This window comes from Podarcis filfolensis (genome assembly GCF_964270895.1).
Source record: "Podarcis filfolensis genome assembly, chromosome: 3".
In the NCBI taxonomy this organism is placed as follows: Eukaryota; Metazoa; Chordata; class Lepidosauria; order Squamata; family Lacertidae; genus Podarcis; species Podarcis filfolensis.
The window spans coordinates 78,579,954-78,599,078 of NC_139606.1; the positions used below are offsets into that span (position 1 = coordinate 78,579,954).

Here is a 19,125-nt window from a genome sequence, read left to right on the forward strand (position 1 = left end):
TTTTACACAATTGCCAAGCAAGTTTGGGCTGTGTCTGCTGGTGGGTTTGTGAAGCTCAGCAACTTGTCACAGGCGTTCTCTTCACTGGCCAGCTTCTTTTGGTATCACGCAAACTGATATTTGCCATTTCTTATTCAGAGAAAAAGAAAAATTTCAGGGCCATTTCTGATAACAACGTTTAGTGGTACATAGGATAAGACCTTCTCAAAGGTGATACACAGGTTATGAAGTTTCTTGCCTTATGACAACCATGCATACACACATATGTAGCATGCAAAATTCTGCAAGCAAACCCCGCCACCCTCTTCCAGTCCAAGAAAGGGATAAGTTCTGGATTCCCCTCCAGATTGTTCCCAGCTGTTGCTGCAAACCTCCCCTTTCCATGGGGCAAGATGGCTTTGGAATTCCCACAATCCAAAATTCCACATGTTTGATTCACCAATTAGGTTGTCTTCCGTACTGACAAATCACTGTGTGTATGTAGTTCAACGAAAGAGATTTACAATGTTCTAAAGCTATGCCTGTGTCACTGTTATTAATTCAAAGATTTTCTGCCTATCATTGGGCTTCATCAGTTTAAGACATTTATCTTTATTTCATAGTAATTTCTTTAAATTTGCTCAGGAACTGCAATAGTCAGTTCTGCAACGACATGTTTTGGAAAATGATTGAAATGCAATGAAAAAGTGATACATCAACAGTTACGATAGTCTGGTTTTCTTGGCTTTGAACAATTGATTTTTGGGTTGAAAAAATGAAAGAAGCTTTGACCACATAATGAAACATATATGAGAAACACCAGACCCCAGGTTTTCTAAACAGATTCAGTACAGAATATGAAAATAGAAGAGTTAGGACTATGTTTGTGATAGGTATCAGTTTATTTACCAGTACTATCAGCCATGTATGATAGATAGAGACTGTCTCTCATTGTTGCTAATGAAATAGTTGCCCTCTTTGTTTATTTCAACAGCTTTTTGGAGACTGCAGCATATTTCTGCATGAAACCAAAAATGAGTGAGAAGGAGGTATCACTAAATGCCTTCTTCAGCATTTGGCATGAATTCAGTTCTGATTTTAAAGAGTTCTGGAAGAAGGAAAATAAGCTCATTTTGCAAGAAAGGTAGGTTTCTTGATTTTTGATTACTTTAAAATTATTAATATTATATACAAAAAGAAAATGTATAAAATTGTACATATCTGTTTACTGTTCAAACGTCATGATAATAATGGATCATAAATTCTTAACTTCCAATATTTAAGTGATTGCTACAAAGTCATCACATGTTCTCCTGTTTGCTGCTCAAGAATGCAATATCTCTTCTCATGCTATACTAGACAAACTGCTGTTGCACATTTTTAGGTTTTGTAGCTCCACTTCTGTCATTTTTAAAAATTATACGGGTAACTACATATGTTGCAAAATGCTGCAGACAAGTTTCTTCATTTGATGAGAAAATAAAAACACATTTAGCCAATCTTGCAACAGTTGCACAGCCTGCTAGTTGACCTAATTGAAATTTATGACCCCAACCCTTAATGGTAGACATGGGAAACCCGTGGCCCTCCAGATGTTGTTGGACTACAACTTCCATCCTTGACCATTGGGCCATTCTGACTGAGACCAATGGACATTGAATCCCAGAAATTCTAGAAAGCCACAGCTTCCCTAGCACTGCTGAATGGCCTGGGAACTGCATGGGAAGATTGACTCTCTCTCTACAGACGCACTTGCCAACGTTGGTAGGAGAAACCCTACCCAGGTACTCATCATTAAGAGCAGTGTAGCGGAGGTGGAGCATTTTCTGCACTAGCTCTGAAGCTGTGGCATTCAATCCGCAATTTAATAAACGTTCATATTTGCTATGAATGTTTTAGATATTGCCTTTTCTGCAAGTCTTTGGAGGTTTTTAGGCTGGAATACAATGATATTATGGGTGAGATTGTATTATTGTTATTTATGATTGTGTGATTTATTATATTTTACTGTCATAAACTACCTTAGTCTTAATTGGAGAAGGCAAGATTCATGCTATCCCACTCCTCCAATACACCTAGTGTGGGAGGGTTAGTGCCTTTTGTGCACAGCCCTACGCCTGCAAGATCACCTAGGGTCAACTGCAAAGTTTTTTTGGTGAGTAAAGTCTGGCCAGAACTGGCTTCCCCATGTTTCGGACACAATACAAACAGACACAAGAATATTCTGGGGTTGCAAATAGCCACAACTTTAATGATTACAGGTGTGTGTAGGCTTAGGCTTAGGTACTGGGTGTTCATCCTGAGGTTTTCAAGGTTGTGCCTGGATTAAGGGCCATCGCAAGACGTGAATCAGCTAAGCTGGCCTCCCAGGCTGCCACATGGAAGTCCTATGGCCTATCTGCTCCCCTGTAGGCTTCAGGACAGGACTGCCACCCAGAACTGCCACTAGAGGATTCAACCCAATGCCTTATCCACCAATAGTTGTGATGATTGCTATGAGGAAGAAAAATCCCAAATGGATTCAATTTGTTTGCAGGCAAATTTCTTCCCAGCCCCAAATACGGTGACCAATTATATCCACAGCAAAGTCTTTAAAACAGACCCATGTGCTGGCTGGGTAGGTTGATTGGCCACCAAGTGGAAAAACAATGCAAGTGTTATGCTAAACTTCCAAAGATTATTGCTGTCTTATTTTCCACACACTCATCATTAAGCCTGTATAGCCAGTCAGTGCCCACCCATAATAGTAACTGATTCATGTTATATAATCTGAAATGCTGCTTGAATACTCAATAAAAAATAGCATATGTCATTTACATGTGTAAGACTTACCTTCAATCTAGCCTTAAGGCAATGGTTACTCTTTTGCACCTTGTACTAGTATTTGGTTATGCTTCTTTGTTTCACTCACAAAAACAACAGCCCCTATTTATATTTTTGGACATTGGGAATTTGTCAGGCATGGAACTAAGTTCCAGCACTGCTGCCTGACTGCATCAGCACCAACCAACCACGGACAGCACTCTTAAATGGCGTGAAGCTACTGCTTTCAGGAAGATTCTCAGTTCATGTCATTCACAACATACATTAAAGAGGAGGATTGATCAAGAACTCTTAACTTCTGGCCTTAATGGGGTCACCCTTAGTTTTATAAAGAAACACTTATCTGATTGGCATATTCTCTAAGATATCATCACATCAATAATCCTCTAGCAAAATATGGCTGTAATATATTGTGATGGTGCTATATTGAGTTTGGTGGATATGATGTAGCATCTGTGTAGAATAACGGAATCCTTCAAAATTTTGGAGAGTTTTGATGACACACAATTCAAATCATCTTCTGGATTATTTAGTATGACAAAAAATGTATCCTTCATAGATTAGCATTGACTATGGAGGCATATTGGTCCCACAGAAAGTAGATAATTAAAGACAGAATATAAATTTAGTTTTCTGACATTAGCCACAATGATAAAGTTTTGTACTAAAGCTGTTAAAGGAAAGAGGGAACTAAACCCATTTCAATTGGAAATCAAGAAACACTAGCAATTAGTCAGCATAAAGGAAGAAAAGTTAGCCAAGGAGTTTTCAAAATCTTCTCTCCAGGAGACTGAGTTAGCAACTGCCAGAGATGACTGAAGTGCAGAGAATCAGCCATGGCACTGATTTTATTTGGTTTTATTATTTATTATTTTCAGACTCCTTCCAACAATGCACTTCTAATAAGCTTGTCTGTAGCTGTTTCCTTATGCTTGTATTTTTAAGGACTCAGTTCTTATTTGCTTTAAATCTGTGAGGTCTTCCAGTTTCACTCCAGTAATGTGATGCAAAGAATGAATGGCATTAGTTTTTACCAGAGCTGAATCTTGAGGCTTTGCTTCATTGCATCAATGTTGTGACATCTTTCCGTGTTCAAGGAGAATCCCAGACCAATTTTTAGCAGGGCTTGGGTGCCTTCCCATTGACATCAGCATGTCTAAATGTTACACCTGCTGCCTATATTTTAACTTTGCTCTGAAACCTTTGACCCTTCTCTGTGTTCCAGAAATTCATTTTGAATACAACCTTCTTTTTAAAAAAATCCAGTGTGGTATGTGCTGAATCTTTGAGTAACCAGATATTGCTTTTGTGAACAATGGGTTGCATTCCAGCCATTCATAATACATGAGGGTATCCAAGGATTTACTTAACTCAGCATTGACGGCTATGGAGTGTGACTGCACTCTGCTCTTTTACTAGGCATTGCTATTCTTCACTGGGGAGATTTTTGGCTATGAGAGAGCAACTTGTTCTTCCAACCTGATGGCAGGAATCTTAATTGCTCATTCCAAGGTTTTGTAACCCCTTCATCGGCTACCATTCCACTTTTGTTTTAGGTGGGGTGTGAAATGAAAGGACTGGAAGGTTTTCTTCCTGAGCAGCCTATCGTAAGTTCCCATGAAGGGTGGCATTGCCAAAGAAGCACATGCATTCCCTCCCTGTCTTTCTTTTCATTGGGAGAAGCACAGATTATTTTTCTCAGTGCTGCAACTGCCACCTCTAGTTGAACACGCAGGAGGGGGTGAGGGTGTTCAAGCCTTGGCTAAAATGCCAAAGAGGCATGAAGGACCTCGGGGAAGAAATTAGGCAGTAATGGAGGCCGTTGCTCAAGAAACTAAGCATCACCTTTCAGGGAATTTACTTCTCTATCTGTTGCTATAACTACAGTTCAGAGCTGTCTTCTTAAGACTTTTGGTTGAGACTTCTAGGTGTAAATTAAGTGGTTAAGCAGTGTGTGTACACACACACACACACACACACACACAAACACACACACACACACACACACACAAACACGTAAAGAGAGAAACAGAAACTAAGAGGCAGGACTTCTCAGGCTTTCGCACTGCTCAGTTGCCAGGTCTGCTTGATGCTTATTGCATACTATGTATGTTTGTTTATTTAGAGTACACATACCAGTAAAAATTCTGGCAGCTGTGTTCTGTACTAGTTGAAGTTTCTGAGACTTCTTCAGGGCCACTTGACAATGATGTATCTAAAATACCGTCAAGCTGCAAACTTGATCTGTCTGGTGGGAATGTAGTCCCAATCTAGAGCTGGTTGTGCATCAGTTCCCGGGTCCTTCAGTGCCTCCACTGGATCAGGATTCAGTTTCAATTTATTGGCCCTCATCCAGCCTATTATCAAATCTAGGCACCAGTTCAGAACCTCCGCAGCTTCACTTAACTCATAGAATCATAGACTCTTAGAGCTGGAAGAGACCCAAGAGTCATCTAGACCAACCCACTGCAATGCGGGAATCTCAGCTAAAGCATCCCTAACAGATGGCCATCCAACCTCTGTTTAGAAACCTCCAAGGAAGGAGAGTCAAAAATAAAGCTGTGTATCATCACCCTATAGCTGCCTCTTCCATTTCTCTGTACATGACTTTTAAAATACAATCCTGTTGGTGGGGGCCACTAGGTGGCGCATCGGAAGATGGCTGACAATAACATCTCTCCGACCAACACGAGGTAATTTGGAGGCTATGATGGGGGTAATTAGCCTCCTTAACCCCCCCAGGATTGTGGGGGGGACGGCCCTTGCCTGCTGTGCCCTATACCACCCCCGAATTTGTGGGGGTGGGGGCACTAGGCACAAAGCCCTCCTGTGGGATTCTGGCACTCCTGGACGCCGTCCCTGATTCGCGCCACTAGTTGCAAGCATCTGCAAAAGAAACAATTTGGACGAGATAAATTGCACATGCTTCAAGGAAAAAGGGGAGTAAAGACTGCTGACAGAAGAGATTTCTGATAACAAGACAAGAATAAAATATGAGAAGATACGTCAAGATACGGTATGACAAATGACTGAGGGGGGAGGGGGGAAAAACCTGCCTTCCTTTTTCTTATGTGATTTAACAAGAATCCCCTCCCCTAATGAGTCAGAAACTAAGGACTTAAGCTGTGGATTTAAGGCTGTGTGGAGATAAACTTTCGAACCAAAGCAATGTTTCAAGATGAAGCTGGAAAGCTAAGAGTTTTGGAATGACGCAGTTAAAAATGCCGTCGCCATTTTGGGAGGCATTGTTGGAGCTCTTGGGTCTGGGAGGAGAAAGAGAGAAATAGAGTTGTTTACATATCGTGGATCAACTCCTCGGTGGGACTTAAGAGCGACAAATGCCAAATTCATGATGGAAAGAGCGATGCTATCTACGAAGGAGATATATGGAAACCATCTGGACTTAGTGGAGGAACGGGAAATCCACACAGGATTATTATTTTGCTTATCGGCTTAAGGAGACTAACAGAAGAGATCGTAAAGGAAAAATAGAAATTATATGAACAAGATATGATGTGGAAACACCAAGATAAGACTGGATAGAATTATGAACTTTGTCTGGACTGATTGGGACTGATTTGGACGTTAACGCAGTAATAAGAAGATGATTTGAATCCCCCTTTGGATCTTGAAGTATGGGTTCCCCCAACAAAATTTTAAAATTTGGCTTTGTAATTTGGAATTATGTGATGTGATTTAATTTGATGTGATTGGCCAGTTAATAAAAATTATTTTAAAAAATAAAATAAAATACAATCCTGTTGGTCCCAGCAACTAATTTAAAAAGTATGTATATGCAAGAATTGCTGCTAGGAAGTAAAGGAAAACCCTGTATTTGTATGCTAGTAGATTTTACACTGTACCTCATCCTGAGATCATGTGATAAAGAGTGAGATATAAAATAGATAATTATTATTATTATTATTATTATTATTATTATTATTTATACCCCGCCCATCTGGCTGGGCTTCCCCAGCCACTCTGGACAGCTGGGGACATGCATCAAACAATAAAAGCTTCCCTAAACAGGGCTGCCTTCAGATATCTTCTAAAAGTCTGGTAGTTGTTGTTCTCTTTGATATCTGGTGGGAGGGTGTTCCACAGGGCGGGTGCCACTACCGAGAAGGTCTTCTGCCTGGTTCCCTGTAACCTCACTTTAACCTCACTTCTCACAGTGAGGGAACTGCCAGAAGGCCCTCGGCACTGGACCTCAGTGTCCAGGTAGGATGATGGGGGTGGAGACGCTACTTCAGATATACTGGACCGAGGCCGCTTAGGGCTTTAAAGGTCAGCTCCAACACTTGGAATTGTACTCGGAAATGTACTGGGAGCCAATGTAGGTCTTTCAAGACCAGTGTTATGTGGTCTCGGCGGCCGCTCCCAGTCACCAATCTAGCTGCTGCATTCTGGATTAGTTGTAGTTTCCAGGTCACCTTCAAAGGTAGCCCCACATACAGCACATTGCAGTAGTCCAAGTGAGAGATAACCAGAGCATGCACCACTCTGGTGAGACAGTTCGCGGGTAGATAGGGTCTCAGCCTGTGTACCAGATGGAGCTGCCCTGGAGGTAGATAGATAGATAGATAGATAGATAGATAGATAGATAGATGATAGATAGATAGATAGATAGATAGATAGATAGATAGAATGGAAATACTTGCTTGTTTGTTTTTTAAACAGTAGCTACGCTCCATGGAAACAACAGAATTTCCCATACCACCTTAAAGACTAATAAATATATAATGGCATAAGCTTTCATAGACTATTGCCCACTTCGTCAGGTGCTAGAATTGTTTTCCTTAGTTATCTACTCACACCAGTGTATTAGGATGGAGCTGAAACGTTAAAAAAAATCCAAAAAGGACAGTTTGTGATAATTTAGTTAGAGCTTCAGTTAGAGTTATAAGCACCGTGACCATTCACAATATTGGTATGTGACACTTGGGTAAGAGGACAGGCCTTCATATTGATCAGTAACCAGTTAACAGAAAGTAGGAATAAATGGACAGATTTCACAATGGGCATTTCTCATCAGGTCTGCTCTGGTAACTTCAGTGGAGTCAGTATTTTACCATATAGCGTAAGGGCAGACCCAGAATGTTTTGTGATGCTTGCTGTAACATTGAACTCCCCACTTCATTCATTGAGTTTGATGCAGAGCTTTCCCCTTCACTGGGTGCAGGCAGATCCCACCCTTACCTTATATAAGGAGCCCCAGTTATGCATAAATTTATGTTTGCAAGAGTTTCTACATAGCTGAAAAACGAAAACAACAGATAAACCTTTGCAGCTTGCTAAAATAAAGGAGGTTTGTGACCCACCCCCACCCACCCCAAATTGTTTTAGTCGGTGGAAAATTCCAATAAATTGCAAACAATAAGCCTAAAGCTTATAAATTTTATCACAAACAGAAACTGAAGTAAAGTTATCTGAATTCTTGATGCTATGTTTCTCAAATCCAATTCAGTTGTTTCAGACTAGCAGCCACTTCCACACTTTCAAACCCTAAGATGCATCTTGGACTTCCTTGGCTATAAAAGTTGCCCATTCCTGCAAGAATAGCACTTAAGCTGGCACCTGGTGTGTCATGTTGTACATCTAGATGAAAGGAGAGATTCCTGGCCAATATGTCTCCACAGCTCATTGATCTCCCTCTGAAGAAAGACTGGTATGTCTCCCTACAGATTACTCGGCAGGATGATTTAAAGCTTGCTGTTGAACGATTTAAAGTCTGGCATTGTGTAGCTATGTATTGCATAGGAAGTAGCATGCCGGTAAGCTGTCACTGCTTCTTCCAAAGAAGGGCATTTAATCTTGTAGCAGGAGGCACGTCCTCTCAAAGTAAGCTAACGGATCTTTTGTTAGCCTTCAGAATAGAAGTGAGCAAATTGGACTTTATGACGACACACCTAGGGACAAGGGAATTGCAATTGTTTGTTTGTTTGAGGCTGGAAGGTTAGGAAGGTGGGCCCGTGCACTTTGAGTTTTAGTAACAAGATCAGTGGTAGTGGCAAAGTTCCTAACCCTCAGAACTGCTTAAAGGAGAAACTTCATATGGCTCAAGAGTTAAACCTTTCATAGCCACTGCCACTGGTGCTGGTGGTAATTTCTGCCTCACCATTTCTTTTCCTTTCTGTATACGTGTTTGCTTCTCTCAAGACCCCTTTTCATGCCCCTTTCCTGACTAGTTTGCTCTTCTGTTCTTTCTGTCCGTTCTTTAGTCTGGTCCATGATGCCTGGAGAAAAAGCCCCCTTCCTCCCAATAACTTCAGGTCCCACAGACAGTGCGCTGCCATCACCTCCCTTTCCTCTTAAATCCAGGGAACAGACTACATGTTACATGGGAAATGTAAAGTTGGATCTTCCAATGTTTTGATATACGCTTAAAAGCTGCTGAGTTTTGATATACGCTTAAAAGCTGCTGAAATATATTGGAGCAGGGGCACTGGGGGAGGAGGTGTTAATCCTTTCCCCCCTTACCATTTTCCCAAGCTAGATTCTCCCTTTCAGTGATGCTGCTTTAAAGTGAAAATAAAAATCTTGGAACATCTGATCGTTGTCTTCTGGTGTGAGAGGCAACATGGAAGGACAAGGGCAACTATTGTCTCAAAATAACTCAGAGATCATGTGAATGGGCCATCACAAGTAGATCAATCTTACCCCCATAGAAGATGTTGACGATTTTCTTTGGGATGAAATAATGTTGCTGCTATGCTGAGATACCAGCATGCTTATACTAAGTTTTATACAAGGTGATCTGGAGGTCAAGCTACAGTGCCAAGTAATTTTATAGCATCAATGAAGGAAATGTTCTCCATCATGGACAATTGCCACTGAGTAGTAAACAGCAAAAAAGGTGAAGAATCATGGCATGGAAGCAACCCTTGATGTTACTAGTGTGGTTAATGTTAGTGAATAAAAGTTCTATTCGAAGGATATGAAAGTGGGTGTAAGTACTGTGGACCTAAATTTAAAAGCAAATCTTCAATACACATCTACAAATGTGAAGAGTAATCTGCCATCAGAAATCCTGAGAAATCAATGCAGAATGTTTTAAGCCATCATTTTAAAAAGGAAATAGAAACCATGCTGTGTTTTGAAATTGCAGTGGTTGGATTCTATTACTCTTATTCTTATTATTATTCCAGAGAGTACTGAATTAATAAGTAGATAAATTTGGTGCTAGGATCCTGGAAGTATGTTTTTTTAAAAGAGTAATGTTAGCTACTCCTTAGCTTATTGTTGGAAGGCTTGTCGTGACCACTTCAACTACCAAATGCATGAACATTCCAGCCTTGTCAGTCTGTTTAAATTAGTCATGTACTACTAGACTCTGGCAAAGTGTAAAGGTATCTGCACCAAGCCAACTTGGAGCCAGTAGGAAATGAATCTGTCTACCAGAAATACTTCTTTAGACAAAATTATTAATGCTTAGTGGCAGGGAAGTGGCTTTCTTTCTCACTGGGTTGAATGATGGGAGAAATTCTCTCATGATAAGCCCATGATCAGTCTAGTGTTTGGTGTAGAAGATAGATAAAATGATTCTGCAAGAATGTCTGGTTTCTTTTCCCTGTATCTATCTTATTCATCTTGCAAACTGTTTTCAGACTTAATCATAGTGAACATTTTGTATACATTTGCCTGACAATAAATAAGAAGGATAGAGAGGTAAAAGTGCTGGGGGGAAAACAACTTAATTATGATGGAAACAAGGAACAGTTCCCTTTGTTTAGGTTAACCCTCTGCTATCTATCCACACTTTATTCAAGGACAGAATTGGAAAATCTTTTGAACCACATGCCTGGTAACCAGCTAATTTTTTAAAAAAAATTATAATATGACACACACACATTTGGTTCATGTTAATTTTCAACCAGGGAGGGGGCAATTAGCAGCTAATTCCCAAGTTACAAGTAGAGTTCAGCTAGTTTCTACCGTAATTTCTTGTTCGGCTAAGTATGTAGCATCAAAGTGCAGTCTGGCACACAGGGGAAAGATTGTCAGAGGCATGCAGTAACACCTGGGTTAAAATACTTTTAAAACTTAATTAATTAATATTGGAAATGAAAGGTATGAAGAATAAACCAGATAATGTAAAAAGAACCAAAACAGTTTACTCTTCATATCCAGCCCTAGACAATATTAAATATTAAATTCAAACGTCTTTGTGAGGAATAACCCATGATGTGCAGGAAATGCCAAATATCCATAGGGAATAATCCCAATTTTTGACCCTGTAGAATCAGGGGAGAAACGGATGAGGTGGCAGTGGCATGTGGTGGTGGGGATCTTCCAGTCACCTGTGGTCATGTGTGCTTGGGTACACTTAGGGGCTGTGTTGATAAATGGCGACATGTCCCACATGTAGGAAAGGTGTGCTTGGAGACAGGAGCCACAGGCACATTTTTACAATCCAGGAAGTAAAAGGTGAGAACTGTGAGACATTTCCAATCTACCCCCTGGTAGAGACAGCTGGCCTGTGTGCAGAAGAATACTTGAAACATGATAGTTCAATATAATTCAATATAATGAGGAAGCTAGGCCATTTCTTCTAGGTCCATTGGGATTTTGGAAAGAAACTTGGGTTTTATTCCCAGGTATTCCTCCACGATTATTTGTTTGGTGCATGTTGTACTTGATTACTATCAAAACAATTTCCATTGGTTGAGGTGATTTTATATTATGGGATGGTCTTCTAAATCACTACAGGATTGAATGTTAGAGCCACGTCACACATTCTGGGAAATGATGACTTGTGCTTCCATTTGTAGGACTTGCATGTGGGTCACCAAGCAGATACTTCCATACCATCATCTGGTCAAGAAGTGCAAGTGTCAGTTGTATGTGGAACTCACACATCTTGCCATGTGGGCACCTGTGACTCCTCCTGCCCATTCCTTTTCTGGTCCTGCCCAGCACATCTGGAGTTCTAGTCATCACAATAGGGGGCAGTGGGGGGGGGGGAGATGATGTTGTGAAGCTTCACATACCTTTCCGCACACTGGAACTATTGATTTACTACTATTTATAAACTGTCTTTTTACCCTATCAGGTGGTTCACAAAACAATATGAAAACCAGCTCCAAAATAATAATAATAATAATAATAATAATAATAATAATAATAATAATAATGACAACAGCTATAAAATGTGAAACAACCACAAGCAAAATAGCAACATGAGAATATTTGAGTTCCTTTCATTTAGGCCATACAGTGTTACCTCGGGTTACATACGCTTCAGGTTACATACGCTTCAGGTTACAGACTCCGCTAACCCAGAAATAGTGCTTCAGGTTAAGAACTTTGCTTCAGGATGAGAGCAGAAATCGTGCTCTGGTGGCACGGTGGCAGCAGGAGGCCCCATTAGCTAAAGTGGAGCTTCAGGTTAAGAACAGTTTCAGGTTAAGAACGGACCTCCGGAACGAATTAAGTTTTTAACCTGAGGTACCACGGTACCTTGTTTAGCACTGAGGAAATTGTCATTTCCTCTTACTGAGGTACGCATATACAATACAGCTTTTCGTTGATAAGGTCACTTGTTTTCTATTTGTGGCTTTGGGCCCTTTTAATATTTCAGTCTGTGGTGAGAGCCCATCTAACACCGATAACTTATATTCAATTGGCCCACTTTACCACACTGCTGTTTGGAGGGAATCGGAACAATAACTTCTCTGCTGCAGTTTTTTTTAATATTTTCTTTGTGTATGGGTTGGACCAGTCTGCAGATTTTTCCATCTAAACTAGTCTCAGACAGCTTCCAGGAGTGCTAGTACCCAGCCATGCTGTCTCCTGAAATGCTCTGTTCTTTCCCTACAACTGTTAACCACTTGCTTACATATCTGAATAAACGAGCTTGTAAGTAAGAAAAACAATTGTCTGGAAAGTCTGGTATGGCAGCCAAAGCAAAGGAGTTCTTCTCATGAGAACAATAAACCTGAAGCAGAAAAGATGGTAAGGATGCTGTAGAGAGATTAGCATGATATATCGTTACTCAGGGGAGGACAGCCTGCCTCCCGTACATAGCATAAAGCATGCCATAGGCTCCTTTTTTATTCATGTGAATTCTGACTTCTTTTAAAATTATAGTCCTCATGGTTATAGAAAAGGCAAGTTGGACAATGTAATGACAAACAAGCTAAGGATATAGAAACAATGTGAGAACTATCAAGTAGCTCACTTTAAATTACATATTTCAACTGTTCTTGTTTTTCTGTTTAGATCCGGGATAGCCAATGTGGTACCCTGCAGGTAGTGTGGACTACAGCACCCATAATCCCTGACCATTGGTCATGCTGGCTAGGGCTGGTGGGAATTGTAGTCCACATCTGGTTTAGATGCTGAGTTTTCCCCCCAAGGCTCAATAAAATGTTCATATTCAAAGATGTTTTTGAAAATGAGAATGTTCAAAATATCATTCAAAAGTGATCTTCTGAGGATCTGATATCCTTTTCATAGTAATGGCCTCCTAAACATAAAACTGGAGAGCAATAAACATTCTTGTTTAGACAAGCCTACACAAGTTCTTTGAAAGTTGAGGTAATTTTAAACTGTTTTGGTATGTTAACTTCTATATGTTTTAAAGTATGGTTGTGAATTTTTCTCAGTTTTATCTTTTTGTAAACCACTTTGAGGTTTTTTAAAAATTAAGAGGTGTATAAATTTTATGAAATAAGTTAAATAAATATAGCAATTATTTCTCATTTTCTTTTTATATTGTTGCCGTTGTTGTTTTCTCATGTTAGAACCATCATTTTCTTTATGGACTGCTGATGCTGGGTTTTTAACAATAAAGTTATGGGGCTCTAGTGACCCAATTGGGTTGTTAATGGAGAATTCCTGTCAGAAGTGGAATTATGTTCTACAGTAAAACAGGTTCAGATTCAACCTCCAAAAATGCATTGTGATTTATGATCAACAATTTCAAGAGTTTCTTAGAATAAATTTAATCATTAGGCAAAGGAATTAATGCAGAAATCACTTGTCAGATAACTACAGTATATAAAGCAATAAATAAACCCAAGGGAACTGGTTCTGATCTTTAAACTGTAAAGAGTATGAGAGATGTAATGGAACTTTGTATATCTAGTATTATCATTCTTATTCTCAACTATGGGGCATTAGGTACAACAGAACAGTACATTCAGGAATATCATATTTGCATACAGCAACTGTTACAGTTTGCATGTCTCCTTGCAGCAGATGGGCTTTTATTGGCAATATCGCTTATCATTTATATTCTGCAAGCCCTCAGAATTATTGTATGTTGAAAAATATTGTCCTTGAGCTGTCCTTCACGTGTTATTCAGCCTTCACAAGTGGTTTTGATTTGGCGAATCAATTAAATGTGTTGCAGACTAAAAGAAGCTGAAGAAGTATGTAGACAGAAAAAGGGGAAATCTCTTTACAATATAAAACAAAAGCACGATTCTGGAATTGTAAGTATAGTTCACTTATGTTTTTTTGTGCCTGCTATGTATGAGTGTTCTCCTCCTGTTAAGGTTTCTGAGCAGAAATCCTCATCATTTCCTCTTAGCATCAGTAAAACAAAAAATGTTGAAACTCACTTAATGACTCTACCCATTTTCCATTGATGCCCTTTATACCTAGAGCTGCCTCTTGGAACCATCTCTGTATGGCCGCCTCCCTTATTTCCTTTAATTTATTCAAATCACCCCCTTTCAAACAAGGCTTTGGATTACCCCAGAGTCCCTATACCATGGGTAGGCAAACTAAGGCCCCGGGGGCCAGATCTGGCCTAATCACCTTCTAAATCAAACCCAGGAATCAGTGTGTTTTTACACGAGTAGAATATGTCCTTTCATTTAAAATGTATCTCTGGGTCATGTGTGGGGCCTGCCTGGTGTTTTTACATGAGTAGAATATGTGCTTTTATTTAAAATGCACCTCTGGGTTATTTGTGGGGCATAGGAATTCATTCATTTTAAAAAAATATATATGTATATAGTCCAGCCCCCAACAAGGTCTGAGGGACAGTGGACCAGCCCCCTGCTGAAAAAGTTTGCAGACCCCTGGCCTATACCATAGTGTAACTAAGTATATTGAAATCCTTGCATCTCTGCACCTTTCTCTGTTGTTTCCCTGTGTGTATTTTAGATTGCAAGCTCCCTGGGGCTGGGACCTGTAAATCCTGCTGCTCTTTGGGTACTCCCAGATGGGAGCTTCATATTGTAATTGGCAACAAACTTAAATTGATTTTCCAATGAAACAAAACCTACTAGGAGTTAGCAGATAAGGCCCAAATTGAGAGATTTTGGAACACAAAACTTAGAAAAGCACGTGGGGCACAACATATTCCCAAGGTTGTATTGCTATTTGGAGTAAAATGCTTCTGTGGTTTAGGACGCTGGACTTGGTTCAGTGATCTGTTATATGCAGAAGCTGAAAGTGCCTGCTGTGCTTTCAGACATGTGACACTGATAACATAAAATGGAGGTGCTGTTTTTAATGAAACTTAAATGGTTTTCATTCTTTCTTGCACTTGAAGATAGTGTATTGGAAACAGCTCAGCTTGGCATCCAAACATTCTGATTTAACTGGATTTCAATCTTAGTCTTATTTGCAAGAGAGGAAAATGGTAGATTACCCATTTTTTGTATCTTTGGGGTTCTCACTGCATGGTTGATGATTAGTTCACATGCTCCGAAATTTTGAAACTGATATTTTCTTCACCTTTTCATTTTCAGAAAGCGAAGATAAGTATGAAAATATGAAGGTCAAACGGCACGCATCATTGTCCACCTGTTCAATAAACTCAATAAGTCTGTTGGGGGGAAGGAGACTACATCACTTGACCCATTTGTTTTCTTGACCTGTTTGCATTTGTTTTCTGTTCCCACTGACTAGAATCTGCTGGGCATTCATTGATAAACAGATTTGCTGTATGGAGTGTCCAAAATCATAAAAGATATTAATTTAAGGCATGCCTCTTCCATGCACTCCATCTTGTCTTTTTCATCCAAATATGCTTTTGCAATGTATTTGGAGGAACACTAACAATAACTAAAGCACCTGGTCTAAGAGGCAGTCATTCAGTCTGCCCTAAACATACTGAAACTATAAACATCTATCATACAAACACTACATTTCCATTCCTGTTGGCAAGATCTTTCCAGAGCAAATACACTGCAGTGCTACATTTAGATTAGGGCTACTTCTTGAGAATTGTTCGTGTCTGTTTCATATTGACATTTGTAATCTGTATTTTGAATGGGTAAACTGCTCCTTTTACACTATAATCCATTTCCAAAACAAGGTATGTTCAGCACAGCAAATCTTTACAGTTGACAAGGCGGGACATTATCTCTGCATTTTCTGCCACATAATAAAGCAGGGGTGGGGAATTTGTGATTTTTCAAATGTTGATAAACAACAACTCCCATAAGCCCCAGCCATCATGGCCAGTAGTCAGGGAAGATGGGGACTGTAGTCTAGCAGTATCTGGAGGTTCTTAATTTCCCCATCCATGTACAAAAGATGGAAACAAAGGAAGGCTACTCAAGGCTGCAGCACAGCGTAGGAATCATTTGAAGGATACTAAACAGGCTTTGGTTTGCTACAAACATTTTTTTAAAATAAAAAAGTTTACAGAGTAACAAGAAACTTGTAGTAGACTTCCTACAAATCTATTGAATCTTGCAGTGTAAAGTACTAAATACTTCCCTTTTATTATCCTTCCAGATGATCAAGGGTGATATTGTGAACCTCAGTTTTCTGGTGACAAAGCAAGGACTATTGATTAATTCAGCTTTACATTTTATTGAGTGCCCATACCGTAAACTACATAAATAGTTGCAGTGCCACCTCAATCTCGGCCAATAAAGACAACCGAATGATTGGTCACATCTAGATTAGACTGCCTCCTCCGCACAATGTAGCATAGATCTACATTCAAAGGTTATTGAAAACAGCCAAATTTAAGGGGGGTGGGATAAAGTGCATAGATCCCAAAGCCATTTAGCATGGAAGGTGCTGGGGTGGTTTTAAGTTCTAACCTGCTGAAATTACTTTCTCTCTCTTTCCATGTAGCCCAGTACATGATACCTGGTTGTCCAGATGTCAGTCTCTGGTTCCAGGCATTGAAAAGGCTACATAAATTATGACCTCAGGAATTGACTTTTTAAAATGCCAAGCACTAAAAATATATTTTTCATTCATTGGGGAAATTGTTTCCTGTTATGTGATTACTGATCAGCCTGAAATTTTTTCGTCTTTCAGGTTAGTTCCTGGTAGTTCCTTTATTTGTTTCCCCAGTGTCAGGAATAAAGTTATTTCTTGGGAAATAGAAAAGAGAAGATTGTTGTTACAAGAGACCTATGAAGAGCAAATAAAGAAGTTACAGATATTTTAATAGCACTGATGAAAAACCCATGTTTGTATTTATGTAAGCTATAGTCTCTTGCTGTTTTAACTTCTGTGTTTTCTTTCATTTAAGTGCATTTAAAAACATTGTAGCATGTTTAAGTTTTGTAGCCATCCTCTTCCCTTCAGTATCTCCAATATGTTTATTGCCATACTAAATTAAATAATACTACACTTAACAAAGATCGCTATGTGCAATACTGTATTTAGTGTTTCTATTCCAATTTTTTTTAGAATGTTTATTTATATGAAAAATAAAACAAATAATGAAATTGAAGTTCTTTTGTGTATACAGTACTTTGGACTCTTATTGCACTGGGATTTTGAATTGCTGTTGGTACCTGCAAGAATTCTGAACTGTTAATGGATAGAAATATTTAAAAGCCGCTGCTCTGAAAAACTTGCAGTCCAAAATATAGACTAAAATGTAAAGATAAAGGACCCCTGGATGGTTAAGTTCAGTTGAATTTGACTATGGTGTGTGGCGTTCATCTCCCAAGGACCAAGACTAAAGAAGAAGCAAGCAGTGTGTGTGTGTGTGTGTGTGTGTGTGTGTGTGTGTGTGTGCGTGCGTGCCCAGCTCCTACCCATGTTTCAAACTGGTATTATTATTTACCCGCCCTTCACCCTATGGTCCCATAGAGAGTGGCAACATGAACCAACAATATTAAAAACAGTTTAAAACAAGTTATGACTTTTGTACACATGGATAGAAACAGTTGCAAAATCCTTTAGGATGGCATGTATGTCCTTTCCAGACTATATTCCTATTTGTGCCCAACATAAAACATTTTGTGTTACTGCATTTGCTATCTGCTTTACTATGCAGCATCACAAATGGTTAGCATAAAAAATAAATCCTAAGATTGATATCCAAATGTGGTACCCCACTTGCACAACTGACTTCTGCTGGCACAAATGTCTGCCACCACTCATCACTCCTCCAGATCTGTTACAAGTGTTCAGGGGACCTTCCAGAACATGTGGGGGGGTGAGGCTGCAGGGGGAGGGAAGGAATGGATCTAGTTCACTGACATGACATTGGATGTTTCATTTAATTCAGATTTAGGCACTCACAGAAAAAGGTTATGTGTTTGATGTACAATTCTGGTCCTTTAAAAAATGAAATATTGTTTCAGAAACAATATTCCAACCCCAGTTGATGGGCACATCCTGGATGCTTGACTGCAATAGTTCAGGGCAGCTAAGATGAATAGAGAACCCTGAACAAGTAAGGGCTGCTTTTGTTTTCCACAAGGTTTGCATGCAAATACCTACAGTCTCCTCCTTCCTGGGCCAGCTTATATCATACTGTACCCAATTTGTATAGAGCTAAACATAACACCGCAGTGCAGAACATTAAAGTCAGCAGCTTTTTTTTTTTTTGCTTTTTCTTCTTTAGCAGCTCTAACTGATTTGTGTGACACTGTTGGCTCATTTAGTAATTTCCCATTCACTCTAAAAAAGAAAAAAAGTGTTATCCGATACCACTCTCATCTGCCCTCCCTTTGAAAGAATGCTGTCCATTTATTGGTTGTAATGGGCTCTTTCAAAGCAAACTCTTCTATTCTCCATGCCTTGTTTTCCCCCCACCCAGACACAGCAATTTTGTGGAGACAGGCAGAGAAGTCCTTAGCAAAGAGTGGAATAATTAGAGGAGGTCTTATTGTTGCTAGCTCCATTATAACTGATTTGCAATTCTAATTGAGCAGCCAGTGCAAGTTGCAAGCAGAATTCAGGAGCCGAATTGTACCCTTCTGCTTGCAGCCAGCACTGGCTGCCCAATTAAAATTGCAAATCCGTTAGGTTGAACTGGAAACTCAAAATCAAATGTATTGGAAGGAACTTCCCATGTGATGGGTGACAAGGAAATACTGGTGGGAAAAGGGGGAACTCTACTCAAAGGGGAATTTGTTCTCATGAAATGTTTTTATGTGTTGG

General features: G+C 39.6%; 1 protein-coding gene across 1 annotated transcript in view; it reads left to right on the forward strand.

Moving 5' to 3' along the window:
• The window catches only part of FMN2 (formin 2), a 161,971-nt gene extending 144,507 nt beyond the window's left edge, over positions 1–17,464 (forward strand). Inside the window, exons 17-19 of the mRNA XM_083605979.1 lie at positions 974–1,123; positions 14,159–14,240; positions 15,510–17,464. Coding sequence (XP_083462105.1) covers positions 974–1,123; positions 14,159–14,240; positions 15,510–15,536 — 259 coding nt within the window. The 3' untranslated portion in view covers positions 15,537–17,464. The remainder of the gene's footprint in view (positions 1–973; positions 1,124–14,158; positions 14,241–15,509) is intronic.
• The last annotated feature ends 1,661 nt before the right edge of the window (positions 17,465–19,125 follow it).